Here is a 22,885-nt window from a genome sequence, read left to right as displayed (position 1 = left end):
ACATCTGTAAACCCATATTGAGTGGGTTCCCTCGAATGACCTGTCAAGAAAGTTAACAGTCTGAGCCAATAGATGTTTTCCATGTCTTCTGCTCTGATCTCTTTAATGTTCTCTCTTTATTTTTATTTTTCTCATCTCACTGTGTTTCTCTCATTTCCTGTTGGTCAATTGCCTTCCATTATGGCCGGGTGTGTGTGTGCGGGCGGCGTGAGTACTGTTCTCTCTGCGAGCGGCCTTCCTGAATCGCGAAAGCTTCCTGTCTTGCATGACTACTGTAGGTATTTGCTCACTTCAGCATTACCACCAGTGTTCCTCACCTCATTCTTCCTAGTTTACAATGTGCATTCCTAAATGTGCATTAGTGGCGTGTTGTCATGAAACAGTAATATTGGGCGCATCAATGCCAGAGCCCTTTGGGGAGACATCAATTTCAGTAAATTGTTTGCCTTTTTAGATGGTGGCACATTTGATATTGGCTCTGCACTTAAGGTAATTGGATCAGTAGAAAAATGCAGTGTCAGTGCAGTAGTGACATACACGATGTTTGCACTATTTACCAAATTTTCTAATGGATCCATGTCGAAATCTTGGTTCCTCCGGTTCCAATTAGGTTTTGTTACAGTTTAGAGGTATGGAATTGAGTTAGTGTGCTCCCATCAAAGATCTTGCTTCTATCGGCTCTGGTATTTGTCCCGCTCATGCTCATTTATCATTTTGTTAACATCATCATGGAAAAGTTCAGTGGTGGGTAGTAAACATAATGTTCTCCAGGAGATTGTTCAGGGATCTCTATGTTTTAATAGTTGGAAAAAAAATCAATTAAGTTGTAATAAGTTAATCACTCTTCAACCTCTGTGGACAACGACAATGTGTAACACTGTTTTAGCGATAGCAAAAAAAAAGTAAATTGTGAAAAAAGTTCTAATGCCAATTAACAATTATCTTCAACATTGTTAATTTATTTGGAAACAAACACTAGACTATTTTTATATAAATATGAACAGGGGTGGAGTCAGTCTTACTTTTTTCAAGTCTTTTTCTTTTTAAATCTTCTTTGTAAAGTACGAGAACTTTTGCCACCTCTGCGAGAGACAACATTTTTTACGCATTTTATTACTTACTATTATTTGATAACATCTGTGTCGTTTGTTTCAATCAACATCTTGTAGTCCTGTATTTTCTGAATGAGTTTCAAGATGTAGCCATTAGCCAGCAGATTTTATAAAAATGTGACTCTCATGGGTTCCCATTATAAAGGATGAGTCTTTCTACAACAGTATTTTAAAATTGCTACAGTGATTTTTTTGTTGGAATTTTTTTTGTGAAGGTTCTTTCAGTTGTTCAACTCTTACAGTGTATTTTTCAGAAAAATCAAGGCAGTGGTTTTAGCATGACTGCATTCCACAATTTTGAGTAGTGGGGTACAACTTACTATTTATGTATTGGACAAAGACAATTTTATTTCAGTAAACTGTTTGAAACAGTTCTTTGTGAACGCAAATTTATTAGGTATTAACAACCTAACCCCTTTCATGTCATATCACAAAAATAGAGGATTTTATTTATAAAGGTTGAATTGAGGTAATTTGCAGGTTTCCCATTGCTAATTGTATCTTTTCCATTATATGTTTGGTTAGGTTTGCCATAAACTAAACAAAGCTTTTGTTTATGATGCACCACTTGCTCTTTCTTTCCCTCTTGTTTTTTTTTTTAAAATTAGCAGCTGTCAGTCTTTCTAAACATGACTAATGGCCCTTTTAGTTATCACATCTGCACTCTTCCTCTGTCTCCCTCTGATAGGCAAGCCACACAGGAATGCGCTCTTACATCTACAATAAGAACTCTGTGATTGGCTCTCAGGCTGAACATTGCGGGATGCGGACGTATTTCTTCAGCGCAGACACACAAGAGGACATGAATGGCTGGATCCGGGCCATGAACCAGGCAGCGCTGATGCAGCAGAGTCATACCATTAAGAGGTTGGTCTCACCCCAAGGAGTAAGCCTCCTCTCTCCCATTGGATGGGCTTTCAACTGTAGAACCAACGTCCTGTCCCTTCCATAAAGCTTGACAAACTGAGTAAGGAGGTAGTTTTAAAAGAAAAAAAAAGAAATTGGATGTACAATTTCGACATGCTTTCTACTTACATTAGCATTGTGATGAATATGATAGATAGGTTGCCAGCTGTCTGAGGCTTGATTTTAGCAGGTTCTGCCCATCTGTTCAGGTCCATGATAATAACTCAGGTGCATCTAGATGTGCTGACCTCTGCCAGCTGGACGTTAGCCTGATTTAAGAGTGGTGTTTCTGCAGGTAGTCTTTTTTGCACCTCAACACAATGTGAACGGGCCAGAGCATTATGGATATTGACTACCTTCTATGGAAATACTGTATATAACTCATTTTAAACTGTGCGTTAACGCCACCTGGAGGCTTGAAAAACTTAATGGCACTGCATTCAACATGACACATTTTGCAATATTGATTGAGCCAAAGGACACCATGATGAAAAACACAAAAGAAGGGGGAATACACAGTTTGTCTTTGGGAAAAAGTCATTTTAATCATTTATAGAAACCGGTAGGATGGAACATGTGTCCTGTCATGCAATCATTCCTGCTACGAAGACAAAGGTTGGTGACAAACGTAGCCAATTTCAGGAAAATTTAGATCCAGAATATTTTTATAAGATGAAGAAGGATTACAGTAGTTTTAACATACTACTTTTTTGAATTCTTGAAACGTATTTAGTTGACTACTTGTGGCCCACACTCACCCAGATAAATTGAGTTTGAGACCCCTGATATAGTTCACTGGAAGCGCGTGTAAAATACAAAAGTTTTTGAAGAACCTTTGGGTGACATGGACTCAAAATGTTATCATGAAAAAATTGTTCACTGTATATTTTTGACCCAGATGAAAATGGATCCATATGTTCTCTATAAATACTTTTCTTACAATTTAAGTGAAATCGGATTTTTTTTATCTCGTAGATTAGAAGTGGTTATGAATCAAATATCACTTTGGAGCTTTTTTTGACTAGTTGAATCTATGTTACTTAGTTACAAAACTTTTAAGCAGTGGCTCATGTTATATTTTTCTTTCAGAGAGATCGCAAAGCCAGAGAAAAGTGAAAAGCAGATGCTTCCTCAAAGCAACCACGTCAACCAGTCCACTGCTCAGTTAGAAACGTTTCCAAGGACAGACAGAGAGCACCCTTGGGAAGATGGTGTTCGGCTATCCCCCAGAGAAGAGGAGAGGTTCTTGTTGGAGGTCCCAGGGAGGCCTAGGCTTTCTGATCCAAGGGACAGGCTCTCGCCAAACACGGTGGAGGATGTCCCTCAAAGGAATGGCTACCTGAGTGGCCAGCAAGTCCCTGCGCCGTCGGAACACCACAATGGAAACCTGTTGTATCTAAGGGGGGCTGGCGCGGAGAAACATGCACAAAGGAAGAATGCTCGGGCTCAAGTGGAGCACTGGGTCAAAGTTCAGAAGGGCGACCCCCCAAAGAGGTCAGTGGGAGTCTTCTCCTCTAGTCTGGAAGTGACAGAAACAAGGCTAAATAACCCCCTCTAGTGGCCAACATTAGATCCTGACTTTTACTGTACAGAAATAACGCGACAAATATAAACTACTACTCTTAAGTGTATATATGGAAATGCTGTTTGAGGATTTATAACATATATATTACCGTATCACATGTGTAGAGCACGACTTGGCCTAACTAGTATGAGGTTTGTCAATATAATTGCCTCCTAGAATCTACTAGTTGAATCAAAAATGCTGACCAAGAGTTTAGCCTTAGTAGGAACATGTCAACATGATCTGCATGTCAAAGTTGTACTACCAGCTTGCAAAAATGTTCTTAAGTAATGAAATGAAATGTGCCCCAATTGACTTAGGAGCAAGAAAAATGATTGCACTCGCAGAGAGACCGTAGGTTGGCTGTCAAGCAGCTTGCCCTCAAATATTCGTTCAATTGCCAAACTGAATTGTTTTTTATTTGTCTCCTCACCAGCGCTCAATCTACTGAGTACAACCTCCCTCGGAGAACTCCTCCCTTACAGCCCAAAGTTAGCACAGCGGACGCGTCCTGTCAGCCATTGCCAAAGTCTCCTCGTCTACCCTCGGGCAGCACCTCGCCCTCATTTAACCTCCCCAGCGACTACAAGTATGCCCACGACCGACTGAGCCACTTCCGCATGTCCACGGATGAACGCGTGGCCAGCAAGGAGGGAATGGTGTGGCAGCTGTACGAGTGGCAGCAGAGGCAGCAGTTCCGACATGGCAGCCCCACGGCACCCGCATACTCCGGCCCCAACTTCACTGACTCGTCCTCTTTCACGGTTACTGTGGAAATGCCACGCTCCATCTCTGTGCCGCCGTCGCCCTGTGAGGTCCCGCCCTCCGTCTCCCCTTCTTTCCAACCTCTCTCCCCTCGGAGGCCGCACACACCTTCGGGCAGACGGACAGTCAGGCCTCTTGATGATTTGTCAAGTGTGGAGAAAACTGCGGCCACATCTCCTGGTCACATCTTCACTCGGCTCTCACAGGTCTGATTTTTGTAGTTAAGCTTCTCAACTCAATTCACTACAGTTTCATGATCTTGATGCCATATGATGGTGGCAAAGCACGACTATGAGCTCCTCTACTCACTATAACAAAGTTCATAGGCAACAAGTTGCCACAAGATGGCAGCAAAGCAATTATTTCAATTCCTTGGCTTGGGCAAAGAAATATGCAAAAATATATTCAATATCCTTGATATCTAACTTAAGATTCCCAAAAGTGCTAGTGAGATCCAATCGTTCGACTAGTGTGCTGAGCTATCTTAGTGAGTATAAAGCATATAAATCATGTTTAAGCCAGTTATCGAAAGCTACCGAATATATGCTCAAATCACTTTATATAATTTTTTGAACTCATTTGCTGCCAATTTGTGACGATAGACATGCAAATTTCAATTGGGAGGTGAATGGTGAGTTCCAGTCTTGCCCAGAGGGATTGATTCAATGTCAAATTCCTTTGTATTTCACGTCACCAGTAGTACAAATAGTTGTCAACTATAGTACGTCATTTTGTTATACAGCCCCATCTAGCTGTTCTTCCAGTATGCCAAAATTACCATACTGTTTTGCAGAAATATCATGTTTGTTGTCACACAACGTAACGTTTAACTTAAATGCATACTAGTGAGGAACCAAAAATGTATTCTACATCAAGGATATTGAAGCTGTTATGAAACTCAAAACAAACGACAGAAGTCCAACTCCTGCGTTGCAAGTTTAACCCACATTACTCCACTCCACAGGTGGTTTGGGTCTAAGCGTTTACATCTTTTGATCCGTACGTTGTCGCAATTATGCGGTCTCACTGTCCACGCCCTGCCAAAACATCTCCAACCACACACACACACACACACACATACGCAAATGCGCCCCACATTTGACCCCTTTTATACACGCGATCGCCCCGCTTGTGTTTGAGAGTAATTATAGGCACACACTCAAAATATGGATGCAATACAGAATATTTTCCAAACAAAGACAACCACAGTGACCATGCGAGGGAGCAAATGTTTATGAGAACTACCCACAGTTGAACTTAAGTTTTGGTGCACCCAGCATCTTTAAAGCTGAGGAGGTTCTGGTAATAGCGATGCGTTTGGTCCCAGTGGAATATCATTAAGAGAGATGTTTTATTAGCATCTAATCCAATGTGCCCAGGGCTCGCCAGCACCCTATAAACATCTCTAGTCTATCTCAAACATCAGCAGCACGCCCTTTCTTCTCATCTCGCATTTAAATAAAAAACCTATTATACAGCAAAAAATAGTGGCTTGGGAATCTCCGAGGGAATGGCTCACAGTGCTTCTCTTGCTGGTAGCAAACAAATGTTATTTTAAGAAAGCAGGTTTGCTGTAATTTATGTGGAGTTAATTAAATCTCTTGTTGTTTGTGTCCTTTTAAGGCTCGCCATAGCGGGCCCGCCCCCGTTTCAATAATTCTGTGTGTTAAGCAAAAATGTCAAATCCTTCCAAGCCCTGTAGCATCAGAAAATTCAGGGGCGCACCTTGTTTCCAATAGATGAAAAATTGCTGTGTATGCTTATTTATTTGCCAGCAATGTTTTCAACTTTGAAGCCTTTCGACATTCTTTTTGATTTAACACTATGTGAGATGCGCTTAACACATGGATGTGCTTGCGTCCTTTTGCTTCCTCCTCAGACCTCCCAGCTTGCCAGACGCTCCATGCCAGCCATGGGCTACATCACACACACTGTCAGTGCACCCAGCCTGCATGGCAAAACGGTATAAACTCTTTGCATTACATTAGACGTTGCGTGGGACATTTAATCGCACAGCACATCTCACACTTACTTTCACGTATTGAATTTCACATCTTGAATTCACTCTCGTAGAAGTTGTGTGATTGATTGTTTTTTTATCCAATTCAATCAGTTCGTTCAATTTGAACAATTTGAATATTTTTGGAAAATGAGAAACAAAGGAAAAACTTTTGGATATACAGTAATACCTCGTTTATTGGTGTTAATAACTTCCAAGCCCTGTCACAACAGGTGAATAACTGCGATGTAGGGATTTTGTGATTTGCCTTAGCCCTATTTCATGTTTGTATGATTGTTCCTACACTATAAACTTTTCATATATATTAAGCAGTACTTGGACATTTCGTCGAAAGACGAAAACGTCCGGTCACGGTATTAAGCGTATCCAAGCCGTGATGTGGTGAATCTGAGATAGTCAATCCGCAAAGTGGCAAGGTATTACTGTATATAATTATGCTTTTATTAACATTTATAAGTAGCTAAACCATTACATTGTTGTTGGTTTTAAGATAGTTACATTTTAAAACAATGTTTTGATTGTTAAAAATGACCTATTTTACCTGCACAATATTACCATTGAACCGATTTTTACATCAGGGCTTGCTCCCTAAATCTGGATGAAGAATCGATTTTATCCAACCTTTGTGGAGCCCACTGCATTATAAATATTTAACCCACATGTGCAATCTGTCCCCATAGAACCAGACCACCCTCAAAATTCGTGAAATATTGTCTATCATAACTGTCCAACGTCCATTGATCAGGGTTGCCTTAGTTTACATCATTGGATAAAAGTGCTCTTGTCTCCCTCCCTTTGGGCCCTTTCCAAGTGACCACTGTTCGAGTTGGGTTTGAAAGAGTGTTTAGTCACTAGTAACCTTCTGGCTCCTTCTGTGTTCTAAACCCGTCCGGGTGCGGCTCCAGCCCGAGGAGCTGACTCTTCTCCTCATTCAGCTGCGGAGACACCAGGCCAAGATGGCCGGTGGACAAAGTCCCGCCAGTGCCATTGCGGGTGGTGCGTTCGCTCATCTGCAGCGTCAGCAGCACAACGGCCTCATCGGCCCCCGCATGCAGGTCAGGGATCATGCACTTCTTTAAAGCTCCTCGACACCACAGCCCCCCATCCCCTCGGTGGTGCGCCGTCATCTACCGACCACCCACCCCTTTCCCAACCCAGCTGATCCTTAACATTCCCTCCTTGTCATTCACTGGCATTTTGCCATCTTGGACTCCATTGCACGTGGCCGTGTGAAGATTTGACACACACTAGATGAATTTGAAAGCATGTTGCTCGTGGATTGCACTTGCATTCATAATAAGGAACACAAAGTACATTCATGCCTGCATTTATCAATTGGAGGCAGCATAAGAGAGTCCTTAAAGAATGACACCAGTACTCACAGTATGGCAATGCTGCACTGCTCATTGATGACGTGGTTTTGGCTCTGGTTCGATTATAATGTGCTATAATGGACTTTTTCATTGTGAAGTCAAACATTTTTCCAGATGGTAAAAAAAAATTCAAAGCAACTAATTCCAAATGGTTTTAGTATAGCTAATAATCCAATTTAGCTTCATATGAGTAATGTATCTCTTCACTGCTCATTTAAAGGTTGATGATACTTACGTACAACTGAAGAAGGACCTGGAATATCTAGATCTGAAGGTGGGTCCCATTCAATTAAATGTCACTATCCCAGTTTGTCCTCTTTTCATACCTTTTGTGTTCCACCACCCCATCTTTCTTAATTCACCTGCCTTACAATTACTAAACATGCTTATATGTAAACTCCTTTAGTGCCAACAAACAGAAAACTCAAATCTAAATGCCAATTTTCAATAACAAAATTTTGCTCACCTTCCTTCCTTCCTTTTTAACAAAAAATTGTCGTTGTGTCATGGTTAGCGATAGACGTCCATTTGGAATTTATTACTGTCTATGCACTGTCCATTGAAACTGGGGGGTGCATTATGAGACACAAAATGCGAAAGCAGAGCACTGGGACTGTTGAACAGCTGAAGTTGTACATTCATTAAGATAGCATGCGGAAGAATTCCACCTACAAAGCTTCAACAATTACTGGTTGTTGAACAGTGGTTTTTGTAATACTTTTATTTCCTATTTTAAAACAGATTGAAAGTCATGAGCCGCTGAGTGTATCAATTTTCAGTGGCTTTGAAAATTCCACACCAACTTTTGGAAGCTGTTGGAATGTAAGGAAAATAGTTTCTACAAAGTAAATCTGCTTGGGATCAAATTTGGTACATCTGCTGGGATTCTTTGAGCCAATCATGCCCTGCTACAAAATTTGACATAATGGGGAGGATGTAATTAAGACAAAATACTTTCCTGCATGTCACAAAGATTTGATGAGTACTGTACATCAAATGTTTGTCAATGTGTACCCTTATCTTTTGCTTTTTAAGGATTTGGTGATAGGATATCGTCTATAAGGTTATTGGGAGTGTATATGCATCATCTCATTTTTTTGTACAATCTTTGTATGAATGTGTATCTTCAACTTCTTTACCATTCAACAATGTTCTTTGTTCTCCAGAGTTAGTCTTATTACGCAGATAAGTGTGTCAAGACTGCCAAGCAGATGCAGTACACGTACAATAGAGTACATTAAGTAGTATTTTATTGGTGCCTAGTTGCCAACATTTTTATGTCTTTAGTTTCACTTTCTGCTTCTGTGATCTTCTCTAAAACCATATGACTTGTCTGCTACCCACACTGTTTGTTCTTTAAGATTCTCTGAAATATTTATGTAGTAACTGGGAACGTTAAAGCCGGGGAGCATGAAATAGTGTGGTCATAATGGTATTAAATATTCTATTTTGTTTGCGGCTACGGGCCATTTCAGGTTACTGGACGAGAAAGCCTCAGAAACAAAGCGCAAAGGCCAGTGAAAATAGCTGAAAGTGATGCTGATGTAAGTGGATGGTGATGTTTATGTTTTTTTTCTGCAACTGCTTCTTAGTTGCTGTCATGAGTGGGACTTTTAGTGTGCTTTGTGTGTGTGGTAAAATATGTTAAATAGAGAAAGGAGGGGGCAAGAGAGTGTAAGTACATTGCAACACAGTGGGTACTCCCAAGCAGACTGCACAGTGAGAGCCTGAGAATATCGACCACAACTTTTATTTTCTTTGCTGCAATTTAAAGGGAAAAATACATGTAATGGGACTTTTAGAAGGCAAGCTGTTAAATTTTTCAGTTTGATTTGCCCGCCACCGCTTCACACACTCTTTGTTTTGTGTGCAAATGGAGGTAAATAGGATGAATGTCCTGGCTTTTCATCATTAGCATTGTTCCACTTTAACAATTTATAAGAAATTTGTCTGAACAATGAATATTTTATGCAATTAAAAACAACAATATACGGCCGCAGCAAAATAAACACAGCTTAATAATTAATTGAACAGAATGATAAGTAGATGGGAGAAAAATACACAGTGTGAGAGCCACTGTGAATTTGGCAGGCTTGTGTTGTTTTCATAAACACATAACCCATTTCTAAGCAAACACATCTGCCACTCCCTATAAACACACATTATAAAGTGAATTGGAAATTATATGGATTTTTGATTACAATTGCTCATAATGGCTATTAATACAACATCAGGAGATTTTTTTTTCTTTTCTTAACCGGATTGCAGGGAGAATGGTCTCTTGAGATTTAAATGACATTTTTTGGGCGTTAGAGATCAATTTATTTTATCTTGTTCAAGACAAATTGTGAAATTCTGTGTACTTCCCACTAATTTACTTATTCATAATATTATACGAAATAATGCTTACTCCTTTTGTTATTCCTGTTTTTGTTCCTCTAGGTAAAATTAAGCAGACTGTGTGAGCAGGACAAGATTCTACAGGAGCTAGAAGCCAAGATACGCACACTAAAGGAAGATAAGGTTTAGATCTCTCCAGTTTTATAGTCGAGTGGATAAGACACTTAAGTATGCCTTCCATTGAATTTCATCATGTCTCGGTCCAGGACAAGCTGGAGTCAGTGTTGGATGTGTCCCACCAGCAGATGGAGCAGTACAGAGATCAACAAGCCCATATGGAGAAAATTGCCTACCAGCAAAAACTACTGCAGGAGGATGTGGTGCACATCAGGGCAGAAATATCCAGAGTTTCCACAGTAAGTCACCCATTTGGCTCCCTAGTCCAATTCAATAAATACAAATTAGAGATTAACGTACTGCTCTTTCAAGATGTCAGAAAATTTGCTGGTGTTTAAAAATGTCTTCTGGGTTTAGTGAAGCACTACATTGGGTTTGTGTTACAGGAGATGGAGAATGCGTGGAAAGAGTACATTAGGCTGGAGAAAGATGTAGATTGGCTAAAAGCGGCCCTGCACGGTCATATGACTCGTACGGACCTTTCCCAGGTGCAAAATGCTCCATGTTCTCTGGGATGCATGTAAATATTAGGGCAAATTTATTTGGAAATCTTTATATCTATGTATGAAATTGAGTGGTTTGGGTGCAAACCAGATGTAACATGAGGTCCTTTTCTGATTTATTTAAATTGTCGTCACTTTCAGACAGCAATCTTGCACTTTTAATTAATGAATTAATCAATCGTTAAACAAAAAAATGAGACTTTTGGTTTGGGTTGTTTTCTTACTAAATAGGTTCCATTGTTGAAAATAGCTGGTGAAGAAATCCATTAACCCCGCTAAACACAATTGTCAAGGCCAATGTACGTTTGTTTTTGTATGAGCAGCAAGAAAAAGCCCTGATGAGAAAAGAGCTTTGGCGAATCGAGGATGTTATCGCAGGCCTCAGCAGCAGTAAAGACAACTACAAAGTCACTATCTCCTCTGTGACCAACCCAGGTAATTTTACACTGACACCTTGCAACATTTTGTGAGTAATGTCTAAGCTATTTCCCCAGATAGTCTGTATAATGTTGTCTCCACTGTAAATGCCTTGAATGTGCCCAGCGGAGAAAACACTGTGATGTGTGTACTACTCACTTGACACCCAATCCTCCCCAGAGAGGAAATTTGTGCCTTGTGTGTCAGCGTCATCAGTGCCTTCGATATCTGGAAGCCCGCCTGCTATGGAGATGAGATTGTCACAGCAGCAGCACAGCCCCAGCCTCAGTCCTAGTACCCACAATGCCACAACACCAACTCTATCCTCCAATCACAGTCATCAGGCCTCACTGCACTGTGGAAACAGCACGACTGGAAATCCATGGGTCAGTAACAAATTCTCTTACGTATTCCATGTCTTTGCTATCTATCTACATACAGTACGCATCTTATTAAAACTTCCTTTATTAGTTTAATCTACTGCAAAAGTGCCCCACAAAATACAAAGAGAACAGTTGCTTCGCAAATAGAGAACTCAATTTACGAAGGGAGTTGACTCAACAAGAAATACTGTCTTTTTAAGTAACAAGTCATTTGTATACGCAGGCTGAGGAAGATGTGCCTCCCCGACCGCCTCTACCTCAAGTATACAGTCCTGATGATCACCCCCCTGCCGTACCTCCCCTCCCCAGGGAAACAACAGTCATCAGACACACGTCAGTACGCGGACTCAAGCGACAGTCTGATGAACGGAAGAGGGACCGAGAGATCGGCCAAAATGGAGACGTTAAGGTACAGAGGACTGTAACAGTATGTTACCCTGACAAATTATCGTTGTGTTCCCAATACATTTCCACAAATTATTGATAACATTTCCCCTGTGTCAAAACAGAGTTTGTCATACAGTCAAAGACAAAAACTCTGCCTTACAATGTTAGTCCTCATTAATGTATGTTGTGCCTGGTTTGTGTAACTTCTCCACATGGGACAGGTCGAGCTCAGGCCTTTCCTAAGCGATCCTGAGTTGCCGGGTGGGGGAGATGGCTCCAGCGTCACCTGCGTGACGTCGTCAGGACACAACGGAGGTTATCAAACGTTACCTAGCAGAGGTAGAGCCATGTTGACTCCTCGCTAACCGGAAAGTTGCATTTTATGCATCTGAGAGTGTGTGTTTTGTCTCCTCTCGGTTGTGTAGCCGGCTCCTCCGTCACAATGAATCACTCCTCAAGCATCTCTTCTTATGTGACCTTACGAAGAGCGACTTCAGCTCCTGGTGTAAAGGTTACATTCATTCTTGTAGTAATGTTATATACAAATTGAAAATTACAGTGATTAGTGATTTTTTGGGACAATATGCTGACCCTATTACCACCCACTTTGAAACCCTGCTGATTATTGTTCAGTGTGGTTTATTAAGCTTCAGGTCCCTTGGTGTATACACCCCATAATTTGATGTGGGCACCTATGGACTGTAGTCCAGTGTGGTTTTCTTGATGAAAAAATAAAGAATTAAGAACTGGGAGGAATGTCCACCTTTTCCTTAAACCCCCTAGGAGCTTTTAATGAGTAAATGAATTAAACAGAAATTCCCCAAATGCAAAGTCATCACTTCCTCTCCCTTCCCTGTCCTGTGATTTTCTCTTTCTTTCTTTCTTTCTTTCTTTCTTTTCTCCTTTGGTTTCCCAGGAGCGATCCAAAAGTGCCTTAGAGCGTCTCTACTCTGCAGATGCCGTACCTCAGCGCGGGCGGATGAGTGCCGACGAGCAGCTGGAGAGGATGAAAAGACACCAGAAGGCTCTGGTGCGACAGCGCAAGCGCACCTTGAGCCACGGGGACCGCCACGCCTCTGCATCGCCACGCTCCTCCTCCGTCTCCTCACGCCCGCTCTCGGACGACTTTGGATCTGTATGTTTCTAGTCTAGAACATCGCCACATGCCACACTCTCACGCATGGCGCCAGGCAAACAGAGAGTGGCCGACCCAACATTCCACTGGCATGTCAAACACTACCGCTGCATGCTATACTTTTTTTATTGCATGTTTTTTGTTGTGTGTTTGATTACACACACATACATTCATTTCGTCTTTTTGGGGCTTGAAATCTCCAGTAGCATTTCATACTTAGGGAAAATGATGTTTGATTTCTGGAGAGATGTTTACATTGTGTTGCAATCAGTGGAATCATCAATACATTACACTAACACATCCCTTGTAACACACAAACTATCTTTCCTCTTGTCCTTGTCTGCCATCCCTTCATCTGACACTCTGCTTATTTGCCTTTGCACGCATATTCACACCAAATATTCACCAACGTTGCCTTTTGAAATTCACATCTTTTCGGTTACATTCGCCCTCCCTTGGATGGGAAGCAGCCTCCATTTTTCCACTAACACTGATGTACTTGTGCAGCAGTGTAAGAATATGGCTGCACGGCTCTTTATGTAATTGTTTTTCACCCCCAAAAGCGTTTTGATACAAATATTAGTATACTGTAATTCTGACTTGACTGGTAGCAAGTTTGACTAAACCCATTTCAACGCAGCAGTAATAGTGACCAAATCTCTAATATTCATTTTCTATAACGCCTCACAAGGATCGCAGAGGGTGCTGGAGCCTTTCCCAGCAAACTATGGGCGGGAGGCATTGGATTCCCTGAATTGGATGCTGGTCAATCACAGGGCACAATGAGATGGACAACCATTCAAGGGAACACTAATAGTGTAGGCCTGGGGAAAACAAGCAAACTAAACTCCACACAGAAGGTCAGAACCCACTGGGGATTGAACCCCCAATCTTTGAACTGTGAGGCAGATGTTCCAACCACTCTTCCATAGGGCCTCCCAAACAGTAATATATTTTTGTTATTTTTATTATCGGGTACTTAAAGTGGCTACCAATTGATGTTTAAATATTTGGAAAAATACTGAGGCACAATGGTTAAAGTACAAATTTTGTTACATTGTACTTGCACAAATTGTATTTTACAAAATGTTTACCATTCATAGGAAAACCAAAAAAGTAAACAAACATCATAGCCTATCTTTGCCATATAGTCGCAAATTGTTTGTTAACAAAAAGCCAAAGAGGTAATTGTTTAACATTTGTGCAACATGCTAAAATTTGCATCAGTTAATGAGTGAAGACCCTCGTCAAAAGCAGTTGCAATTTTTGGAAGATGTCATAAGATGGTGAAAAAGTACAATATCTGTTGAAATGAAAGCTTCCTTATTTCAAATCATTTTTATGGCACACAAAAGTTATTTTTTCAAGAATTTAGTCCTATATTTTACCAGAATTTATAGAGGTCCACAGTTCAGAAAGTGGGCAAAGTTTAGGAGCATATATACATATATATGTAATAGATGACTCACATGTAAACATGGGCATCGCAATAGCCAAGGAAATTGTGAGTATAACTGACATCACGAGTAATTATGGACTTTCAGAAATACTCTAATGTGATTGGCTAAAGTCGTTCTAACATTTAAAAATGTCTGCTGAGAGCAGTTTTGTCGACTTCCTGGAAATATTGGCTCTTATTGAAAATTTGAAACACTAATACACAGGAGAAAGGCTGAGTGGTTAGTGCGTTGGCCTCACAGTGGGGGAGCTGGGTTCAAATCCAGGTCGGTACACCTGTGTGGAGTTTGCATGTTCTCCCTGGGTCTGAGTGGGTTTTCTCTGGGTACTCCGGTTTCCTCCCACATCCCAAAGACATGCATGGTAGGCTGGTTGGACACTCTAAATTGCCGCTAGGTATGAGTGTGAGCGTGAATGGTTGTTTGTCTCCTTTTTCCCTGCGATTGACTGACCACCAATTCAGGGTGTCCCTTGCCTCTGGCCCGAAGTCAGCTGAGATAGGCTCCAGCACCCCCCTCGACCCTAATGAAAATAAAGCGGTTCAGAAAATGAGATGAGACACAGGAGAAAAATGGACAGTCTTTTTTTTTCTTTTTTTCTTTTCAAATTGTTAAACAAGATTTTTTCCATTGGGAGGCACTTTATCAAAATTTTGTCTTGGGCCTTGGGAAAGTTTCTATTTGAATTTGACAACCAGGTTTTCATCACTAATCTGTCACAAACCTCACTGCCGATAGGAAATATTAAACTAACATAAAATGTATGATTTTATCGTCTATAGTCTTATATCTGCATGTGTTTGTGTGTAAGTGAGTGAGCAAGTCTAAATCCGCAATTTTCCATTGACTTTTCACGTAACATCATAATTTGACCTGCCTACTAGTATTTATTTGATCATTGTCATTCTCATCTTTAAAAGATGAGCTATTGCAGTTTGACAGCATTACAACAGTCACACAATGTGGCTAGAATACCATGAATTCAATAGCTTGAGTCAAATGCATGTATTTGAACATTCAACACAGCCTTGTATACACAATACAGAAATAAAACATTACCATAGTGTTTATTTTCTTATTGTTTTTTTTCACGAAATGAATAAACATGTATGAAGTCATACTCTCATGCTTTCTTTTCCCCCCTAATTTTGGTGTGTTTGTAGCATTTTACTGGCCTTGATGCATGATGTGTTTACTAGTTTGTTTGCATGCCAAAGTGTATTTCCCTCCTTTCTTCACCCTTAACTACTGCATACACACATACACCAATACCTTAATAAGTTCCATCAAGAAAACTAAATGTTGTTCTTTTATAATTCCCATTCGGCGTATTCTATATGGTAGATTTCAGTTGAGGATTCATGTACTAGTACTTAATCCTCGCCGTTAGCTCATTGAATTGGACGTCTATCACCGTTTATGGCAACCAATGACTTAAGATGGAAATTTAAGTATCCTAGTACTACAATTAACTAGTAAGGCCAGGCTGAGCTAATAGTTGATCACTGATCCCACGACTTTTCCTGGTGTGTCTTTGCTGTGTTTATGTGTGTTTTTGTGCAGTGGAGGAGAGAGCAAGAATTTGACCTGCAACTTTTGGAAAGGGCAGTCCAAGGTGAGGAGGCTCAAAGTGTGAGGAGTGTCCAGGGGGAGGAGAGACCCCCCGAGCACAAAGAGAGACCCCGTTCGCACTCGGATGACTGGTTGACCTTCAGCTCGGCGACTCGGACGCCTACCACCCACGACGGCTTGGAAACATCAGACTACGATGCAGACTTAATCAAAGAGGTAAAGAAAGTCAGCATTATTTTAATGATTGAAAAAGAATTGTCTAATTTAAATGAGTGTTTTGCCACCTGACAGTGACTCAAATTTGGGCGATACACAAAGCACAGCAGAACGGGTCTCAACTAAAGTTGGCTATGTGAATGAAAGATTTTCACATTTTCTTTCTGCAGCTGTCAACGCCCGAGAAGGTGTTGATTCCAGAGCGATATGTAGATTTGGAGCCAGAGGAGCCTCTGAGTCCTGAGGAAATGGAGGACCGTCATCGGAAGGTGGAACGGATCAAGAGCATCTTGGCAAAGTCCAGGTTAGTTATGGGAGGAGATTTCCCAAAAATATAATAACACTGCATCAGTGATTCATGAACACATTTCTTGAAGTTTAAAGTTTCGGAGGTTGGTGTTTATTTGTGAATCTTTCAGAAAGATATACATATCAGCTCCAGAGGTTGTCATACATCATTTATATTTTCAGTGTCTTGAAATGATGGTACTTCAAGAGCTAACTGCTGTAAGCTTTGCTGTTTAACAACAGCAAATCAGTCATTTTGACAGCAAGACAATATGAAGGATGTAGTGCACATTCTGTGTGTTGGAAATGACAGTAGGGTACGTGCTATTTCCCAAATATGAGTTACAATTTCCATGTTATTTTTTGTGTATTTTGATAACAAGACAAAAGTAGTTGCCATTTATAGCATTGCTAAAACAATACATTTCACAGCGTTTGCAACTGGTTTTTTTTTGTCAGTGACTGAATAGTTCAATCTTTGGATCTCATTCTTTTCATATCCTGTGTGTATTGGACAGCGTTCAGAACCTGGCACCGGCGTTATGTGCTGACAAGTCTGAAGTGAGCCAGCTGGGGCTTGACTCAGTTCTGCAGGAGCAGGAAAGGATCATCACCATGTCCTACATGCTGGCCTCTGAAGCCTCCCTCAAGAGCAAACGGGTCACAGGTGACACACATTATACAGTAGTTGCACCGAACCCCCCCCACAGCAATCCAAAACCCCTAAAAAATCTTAACTAAGACAATGTCTGTAAATAGTTAGGGCTCCAAAGAAGACATTTTATTTAGAAAATGTACTGTTGAATGCAAACTGTCCTGTCATGCAATAGTACTGAATAATTGATGCCCATATTTTTTTTAAACAAAATATGGCAACAAGTATTTTCTCTGGGTTCCTCCAATTCTCTACCCCCAAAAAAAAAAAAAAAACAAAAATTAAAATAACTACCAATTTTTGGAAATTGTACTTGTGTACTCATAACAATTAAATTAAACGTTAATTTCACTTATGAAATGTTGCAGTAAAGGTATTGATTTTATTCAGGAAATATATAAGGAGTAAAAAAAAAAAATCCCAGAACTAAAATAATCAGTTGATGCACATATACAGGGTGTCCCAAAAAATGTATGCACATTAAAAATAATTGTAAACGTGGTGTTTAATTTGAATTTTATTATTTCAAAAGTGTGAGAATATTTACAAGTATCATTTTTATTAACCGCCATAATTGTACCTATTGGGCACCTGAGAATCCACGTTACTGTCGACCGTCATGTCAATTTACCGGGAATTACTGAATGGTGTGGTTTATCATCAAGAGGATTAATTGGACCATTCTTTTTTGACGCAACTGTAACCGGTCCCATTTACTTGATGGTGCACCCCCACATTACCATCGCGATGTTAGGTCCTTTCTTGATGAGGTTTTGCCCAACAGGTGGATTGGACGAAGAGGTTTTGTTGAATATCCTCCCGGTTAACCTGACCTCACACCACTCGATTTTTTTCCCGATGGGGATACCTAAAAGACAAAGTTTACGCTACGAAACCCGCAACAATTGCTGAATTAAGAGATGCCATTGAGCATGAATGCACCCAAATACCAAGAGAATTGTTTCATAATGTGTGCGATTCTATTGTTTGGCATTGTCAGCTGTGCCTGAATCAAAGTGGGCGCCAGTTTGAGAACAAGCAGTGAAAAAACAGAAAAATGATATTCTCACGCTTTTGAAATAATAACATTCTAATTAAACACCACGTTTACAATTATTTTTAGTGTGCATACATTCTTTTTGGGACACCCTGTATGTGATGATTCTACTTAAGTACAGTAACTAATACCAGATCTCTACAATTACAAATAAGAGCTTTCTTTAAAATAGTTCGAGGAGAAAAAGGGCAACATTTAAGTTTACTTTTTTTCCCCCAAATTGGACTGATGGTTGAAAAAGATGAAGGCGGGGAAGAGGAGCTGTCGAGTCAAGCAGGGCTCTTCATTCCTTAATAACTTCACATTATTCCGTGTCAGGAGCTCACATGGTGTCTAATTGCAGTCCGTGTGGAATGTTTGAAACGGGGGAGGAATCGCTAGATGAGGCCATTTTGTGTGCTGATCAATGACCCAGTCAAACGCTGCATTGCATTAACACTTCTTTGAACGCACGGCACCTCTCTGAAGCCGCATGAAAGACGCCGCACTCGCATTTCATCTTCCTCTTGCTCTACAGCAGCCGGGCGGCGCACAATTTCACGGCCGCGCACGTACGCACACCTGTCACATGCGAGCTGTCGGGTTGTGCTGAGGAAAAGTCAACAATTATAACATTATTTCCAGTATGGAGGGGTGTCAGAGAATAGAACTGGTGGCATGTTGTCAAAAGAGAGGAAAAGAAATGTTTAGTATTCAGTCACACCCTTCAATTCAAATATTTCTGTTTTTATACAATTATGGGTGACAGCCTTTATCCAGCTGGACTATATAGTACTAGTGCAATCACACATCAAGATGTTAACTTTTTTATATATTTTTATGACAAAAAGCGCACATTTAGTGGGATCAAAATGTGACCAGATTTGATTCCTTTCAGCCAGTTAGCAAAAATAATAATCATTTTTGATTTATACTGAATCCATACCTGTCAACCTCTGCCGATAACTGCCCTTATAAATGATTATGATTCCCCTTATAAACGCCAAAAAAAACGTACAAACACCGTACGAGTCGTACGGTGTTTGTAAGGTTTTTTGGGGGTTTGTAAGGGGAATCATAATCATTTATAAGGGCAGTTATCGGCAGAGGTTGACAGGTATGTGAATCAATAAATCAAATTGGACAGTTCGTTTGACCATTTAACTTATTGTGAATTGGAGGGGAGAATGAACGTTTGTTCATGCGTTCCTGCCAGTCAAAATGCCGTGTAATGCCGTCAATGGCACTGAAAAATGAGCATCCACAGCCAGTGTTCCTGGTTTGATTGAATTGGATGTCTATCACCATCAATAGCATGTTATGAGTTAATTTCAATGGGAGGGAAAACAACCACGTTATCACGTTATTTCATAGCCAGTGTGTATTTCATTTCTTCCCCATTTTAATTAATTCAGTTATTAACAATTCTGTACTAATTTGTTAATTGGTTTATTAATCATGAATTCAAATAATATACAAATACAAAACTGATTACAATTTGAAAAAACATACTCATAACTGCTAGCATTTTTAAGTTTTCATTTTTAAAAAATAAAATTAGTCACTTGCACTATAAAGAGTTAAAGATCCAAAGTGTCAACTTTTGATTTTGCACACATCCACTGGCAGCTCTTTTGAAATGCAATCTTTGGATCATAGAAAAAATAAGATTCATATTTTCAAAACCTTTTCCAACAAACATGGCATATATAACATGTAAAAAATATATAATTTGCTATTCAGTGTTCAAAAAAGGCATATGATGTGGATGTTCAAAATTATTTTATTATGTTCAAAACTCATTCTGTTGCGAGCCTCATTGTACGTTCTAAATAAATGATTGCCTTGTATGACGTATATAGAACAAAATTGAAAAAAAAACTTGCCCCATTAAGTTTACTCCGACTCATTGGCTGCCATTGCACGGACATAATCTTTATTTACCGTGGTTTTATCAGCGAATGAATAAAAAGCAGGGTTGATGACCTCCAATTGCTTTCCTTATCTAACTGCAAGAAACATGAAGACACATGATTTGCTTTTGTGGGACACACCAAACGACATGATTGAACATGTCTCGTGCACTAGTGTTCGAAAATCTCCTTTACAAATGCACAAACTGCTATTTTAAATGTTTCAATCTGAACAGATGAATATAATTTAGAAGAGTTGATGACAAAGTCAGTGGCCCAAATCATCTCCTCCTTGTCTTTTCCTCCTGTTTCTCGTTTTTAGTTCCATCACAGGCTAGCACGCCGGTACCGCCTCCTCCTCCACTTCCGCCTCCCCCTCCTCCTCTTCCTCCTGTATCTGTGGCACCTTCCTCCTCCTCTCCTCTAAGCAACGGGATTCACTACACTTTTGTGTGATAAGACAAGAAGAGTAAGGCAGAACTGCATGTTTTTCGCATGCATGCAGTGTACTGCACGTGGAGGTCGGCATGAACCTATTATACCTGTGTATCTGCTCCCTGCGTCATTTTCCGCTGTGATAATTGTGTGCAAATTGTGCTTGGGCTGAAACATTTGTGAACGGTTGGCAAAGGAAGGTGTGTGTAATTAACTGAAGAGTCGCAGTGTGATTTATTAGCACTTTTGCCGTTCACTCGTTGAAAAAGCTGCACTTTAATTAGCTCCATGCCTGAACTGGGACTACAATGGAATTCAAGCATTGTCATGATCGACTTGCTTGTTAAAGATTATCACGGTATCATCCTTCGTAACTTGACAGCTCATTGACATTTTTATAAAACCAGTTCAATGATTTACATGTTAATAAGTATCTACTATACTTATAGTTATAAGAATTAGATTAGATTAGATAACTTTATTCATCCCGTATTTGGGAAATGTCATTGTCATAGTAGAAAGAGGGTGAGAAAACAGACACAGGAAAAGGCATTTTAGACATAAATAAATAGGTAATAAATAAGTTAATAAATAAATAAATATATACATAAATTAATAAATAAATATATATGCGTGTTGCTGATATATATAAATATACATCTACATACATACACATAGATTTACATGTATACATGCGGTTGGTCTTAACATTCAGCCATTTATTTTGTTAAAAAAATTTTAAATGTTAAAAAAAGGGTTTTTCGTTTACCCTATATGGATTTTTGACGTCTATGGTCATCATGGACCGGTGAAGTTTATGTGTGACTGTGATTCTATTGCAATTAATATCAATGGGACCACTTAAAGTTCACCCTATGACCCCTGGGGTGATAGTGGGACTTTAAATGAACATAACGAGTTCACATCCTCATCTTTCGTTCCCTTATGTTCTGTATTTTTTCCTTGTCTTTTGCAGCTCAAGCAATTTCTGGACATTAAGAACCTCTGCGCCAATGGCAACGATCAACCAGATTCTACGATTCTACAAAAGACGCTCTTAAATGAACCTGGAGCTATATTTATATACGTCAATAGATGAATGGAGAACATATTTAATCTTTAATACAGCACCAACAACCTCTGAAGGAGTTTTTGCGTCAAGAATGCTGCAGCACTACACTCTTTCAAAAAAAATATATTTTCTATATAAGATATTGCACTTTGAGCTGTACACTGTACAACAGAACTGGAATATTTTTTATTTGGCTATGAAGCGACTTTTGCTGTTTGCCCATATACATTTCCATAATGGTACAAACAAGAGTAAATCCTTCATGATTGTAGATTTTTTACCACATGAGGATTCATCCACATTTCCACAATACCATCTAGTATATATCTTCTATGTATTAAGCCTGATTTGTTTTGTTCTTTGCTCACATTTGGACAAAGTAACATTTCACATGTTTTGCATGGGAATGTGAACGTGGCACAATGGCCATTTATTCACAGATGAATATGAAAGCCATGATCATAAACTGAAGGAAATTATACTCCGTGTGTGTGAGTATCTTATGAATGGGCACAAAACTTTTGCATACGGAGCGACTATTGTGTATGAAATGTACGGCAGCATACCGAAAAATAACATCTTCAAATGATATCAGCTGTTGGAGAATTCATGATGTTATATCCCTTTCCAATATTCTAAAAATCTATTCAAAAATTTACCACAAATTTGACTTTGCCATGTTTTTTTTTACCGACTGCATCTTTTTTTCTATTCATATCCAAAGTAAAACTACAAAGCCTGCGTTTATGGTGAGCCGCATTAGAAGAGAGTGTGATGTCACAGTCAGTAATTTTCTTTTTCTTTAAATCTAAGCTTCCTTTCCATCTATGCGTTTATTTTCCTTGCGCACCAGTAACTCTGAGAGCATAGAATGAATATCTTTAAATCATGAACAACTGTCTCTGTTTCAATTATAAATGCATATCATGAATATCATTGGGAGTCTGTTTAAAATGAAAATGAAACCCAACTACTACAGCAGCCTAATGGGAACTCAATTCATCTCAATAGGGCAAAGATGATTTTGGAATCAAGATTAGTTATCAGTGGCATTTTTCTTAGTTCGTTGACACTCACCGGGATGAAAGTCCAGTCCATTTGAACTGGGAGGGACGGCAGTTATTTGCTCAAATGCATATTCTGCACTGAAAAATGATCA

At 39.8% G+C, this 22,885-nt stretch overlaps 1 protein-coding gene across 12 annotated transcripts in view; it reads left to right on the top strand.

Annotated features, from left to right (window-relative positions):
• plekha7b (pleckstrin homology domain containing, family A member 7b) overlaps window positions 1–22,585 on the top strand; it is a 49,283-nt gene extending 26,698 nt beyond the window's left edge. For 3 of the 12 annotated variants that reach the window (XM_077587437.1, XM_077587501.1, XM_077587511.1), the window contains 22 exons: window positions 1,801–1,979; window positions 3,108–3,512; window positions 4,019–4,553; window positions 6,227–6,310; window positions 7,273–7,422; window positions 7,961–8,014; window positions 8,482–8,562; window positions 9,216–9,284; window positions 10,183–10,263; window positions 10,347–10,496; window positions 10,644–10,745; window positions 11,084–11,195; window positions 11,358–11,563; window positions 11,784–11,969; window positions 12,169–12,286; window positions 12,373–12,458; window positions 12,864–13,082; window positions 16,103–16,327; window positions 16,498–16,631; window positions 17,134–17,282; window positions 20,542–20,688; window positions 21,631–22,584. In XM_077587437.1, the coding sequence (XP_077443563.1) occupies window positions 1,801–1,979; window positions 3,108–3,512; window positions 4,019–4,553; window positions 6,227–6,310; window positions 7,273–7,422; window positions 7,961–8,014; window positions 8,482–8,562; window positions 9,216–9,284; window positions 10,183–10,263; window positions 10,347–10,496; window positions 10,644–10,745; window positions 11,084–11,195; window positions 11,358–11,563; window positions 11,784–11,969; window positions 12,169–12,286; window positions 12,373–12,458; window positions 12,864–13,082; window positions 16,103–16,327; window positions 16,498–16,631; window positions 17,134–17,282; window positions 20,542–20,675 (3,459 nt within the window). In that variant the 3' untranslated portion in view covers window positions 20,676–20,688; window positions 21,631–22,584. Of the gene's footprint in view, window positions 1–1,800; window positions 1,980–3,107; window positions 3,513–4,018; window positions 4,554–6,226; window positions 6,311–7,272; window positions 7,423–7,960; window positions 8,015–8,481; window positions 8,563–9,215; window positions 9,285–10,182; window positions 10,264–10,346; window positions 10,497–10,643; window positions 10,746–11,083; window positions 11,196–11,357; window positions 11,564–11,783; window positions 11,970–12,168; window positions 12,287–12,372; window positions 12,459–12,863; window positions 13,083–16,102; window positions 16,328–16,497; window positions 16,632–17,133; window positions 17,283–20,541; window positions 20,689–21,630 lie in introns of all 12 variants that reach the window. The other 9 variants (XM_077587481.1, XM_077587494.1, XM_077587446.1 and 6 more) reach the window with 8 other exon arrangements.
• The last annotated feature ends 300 nt before the right edge of the window (window positions 22,586–22,885 follow it).

This window comes from Stigmatopora argus, chromosome 2 (assembly GCF_051989625.1).
Source record: "Stigmatopora argus isolate UIUO_Sarg chromosome 2, RoL_Sarg_1.0, whole genome shotgun sequence".
In the NCBI taxonomy this organism is placed as follows: Eukaryota; Metazoa; Chordata; class Actinopteri; order Syngnathiformes; family Syngnathidae; genus Stigmatopora; species Stigmatopora argus.
This window is presented reverse-complemented; position numbering and strand designations above follow the sequence as displayed.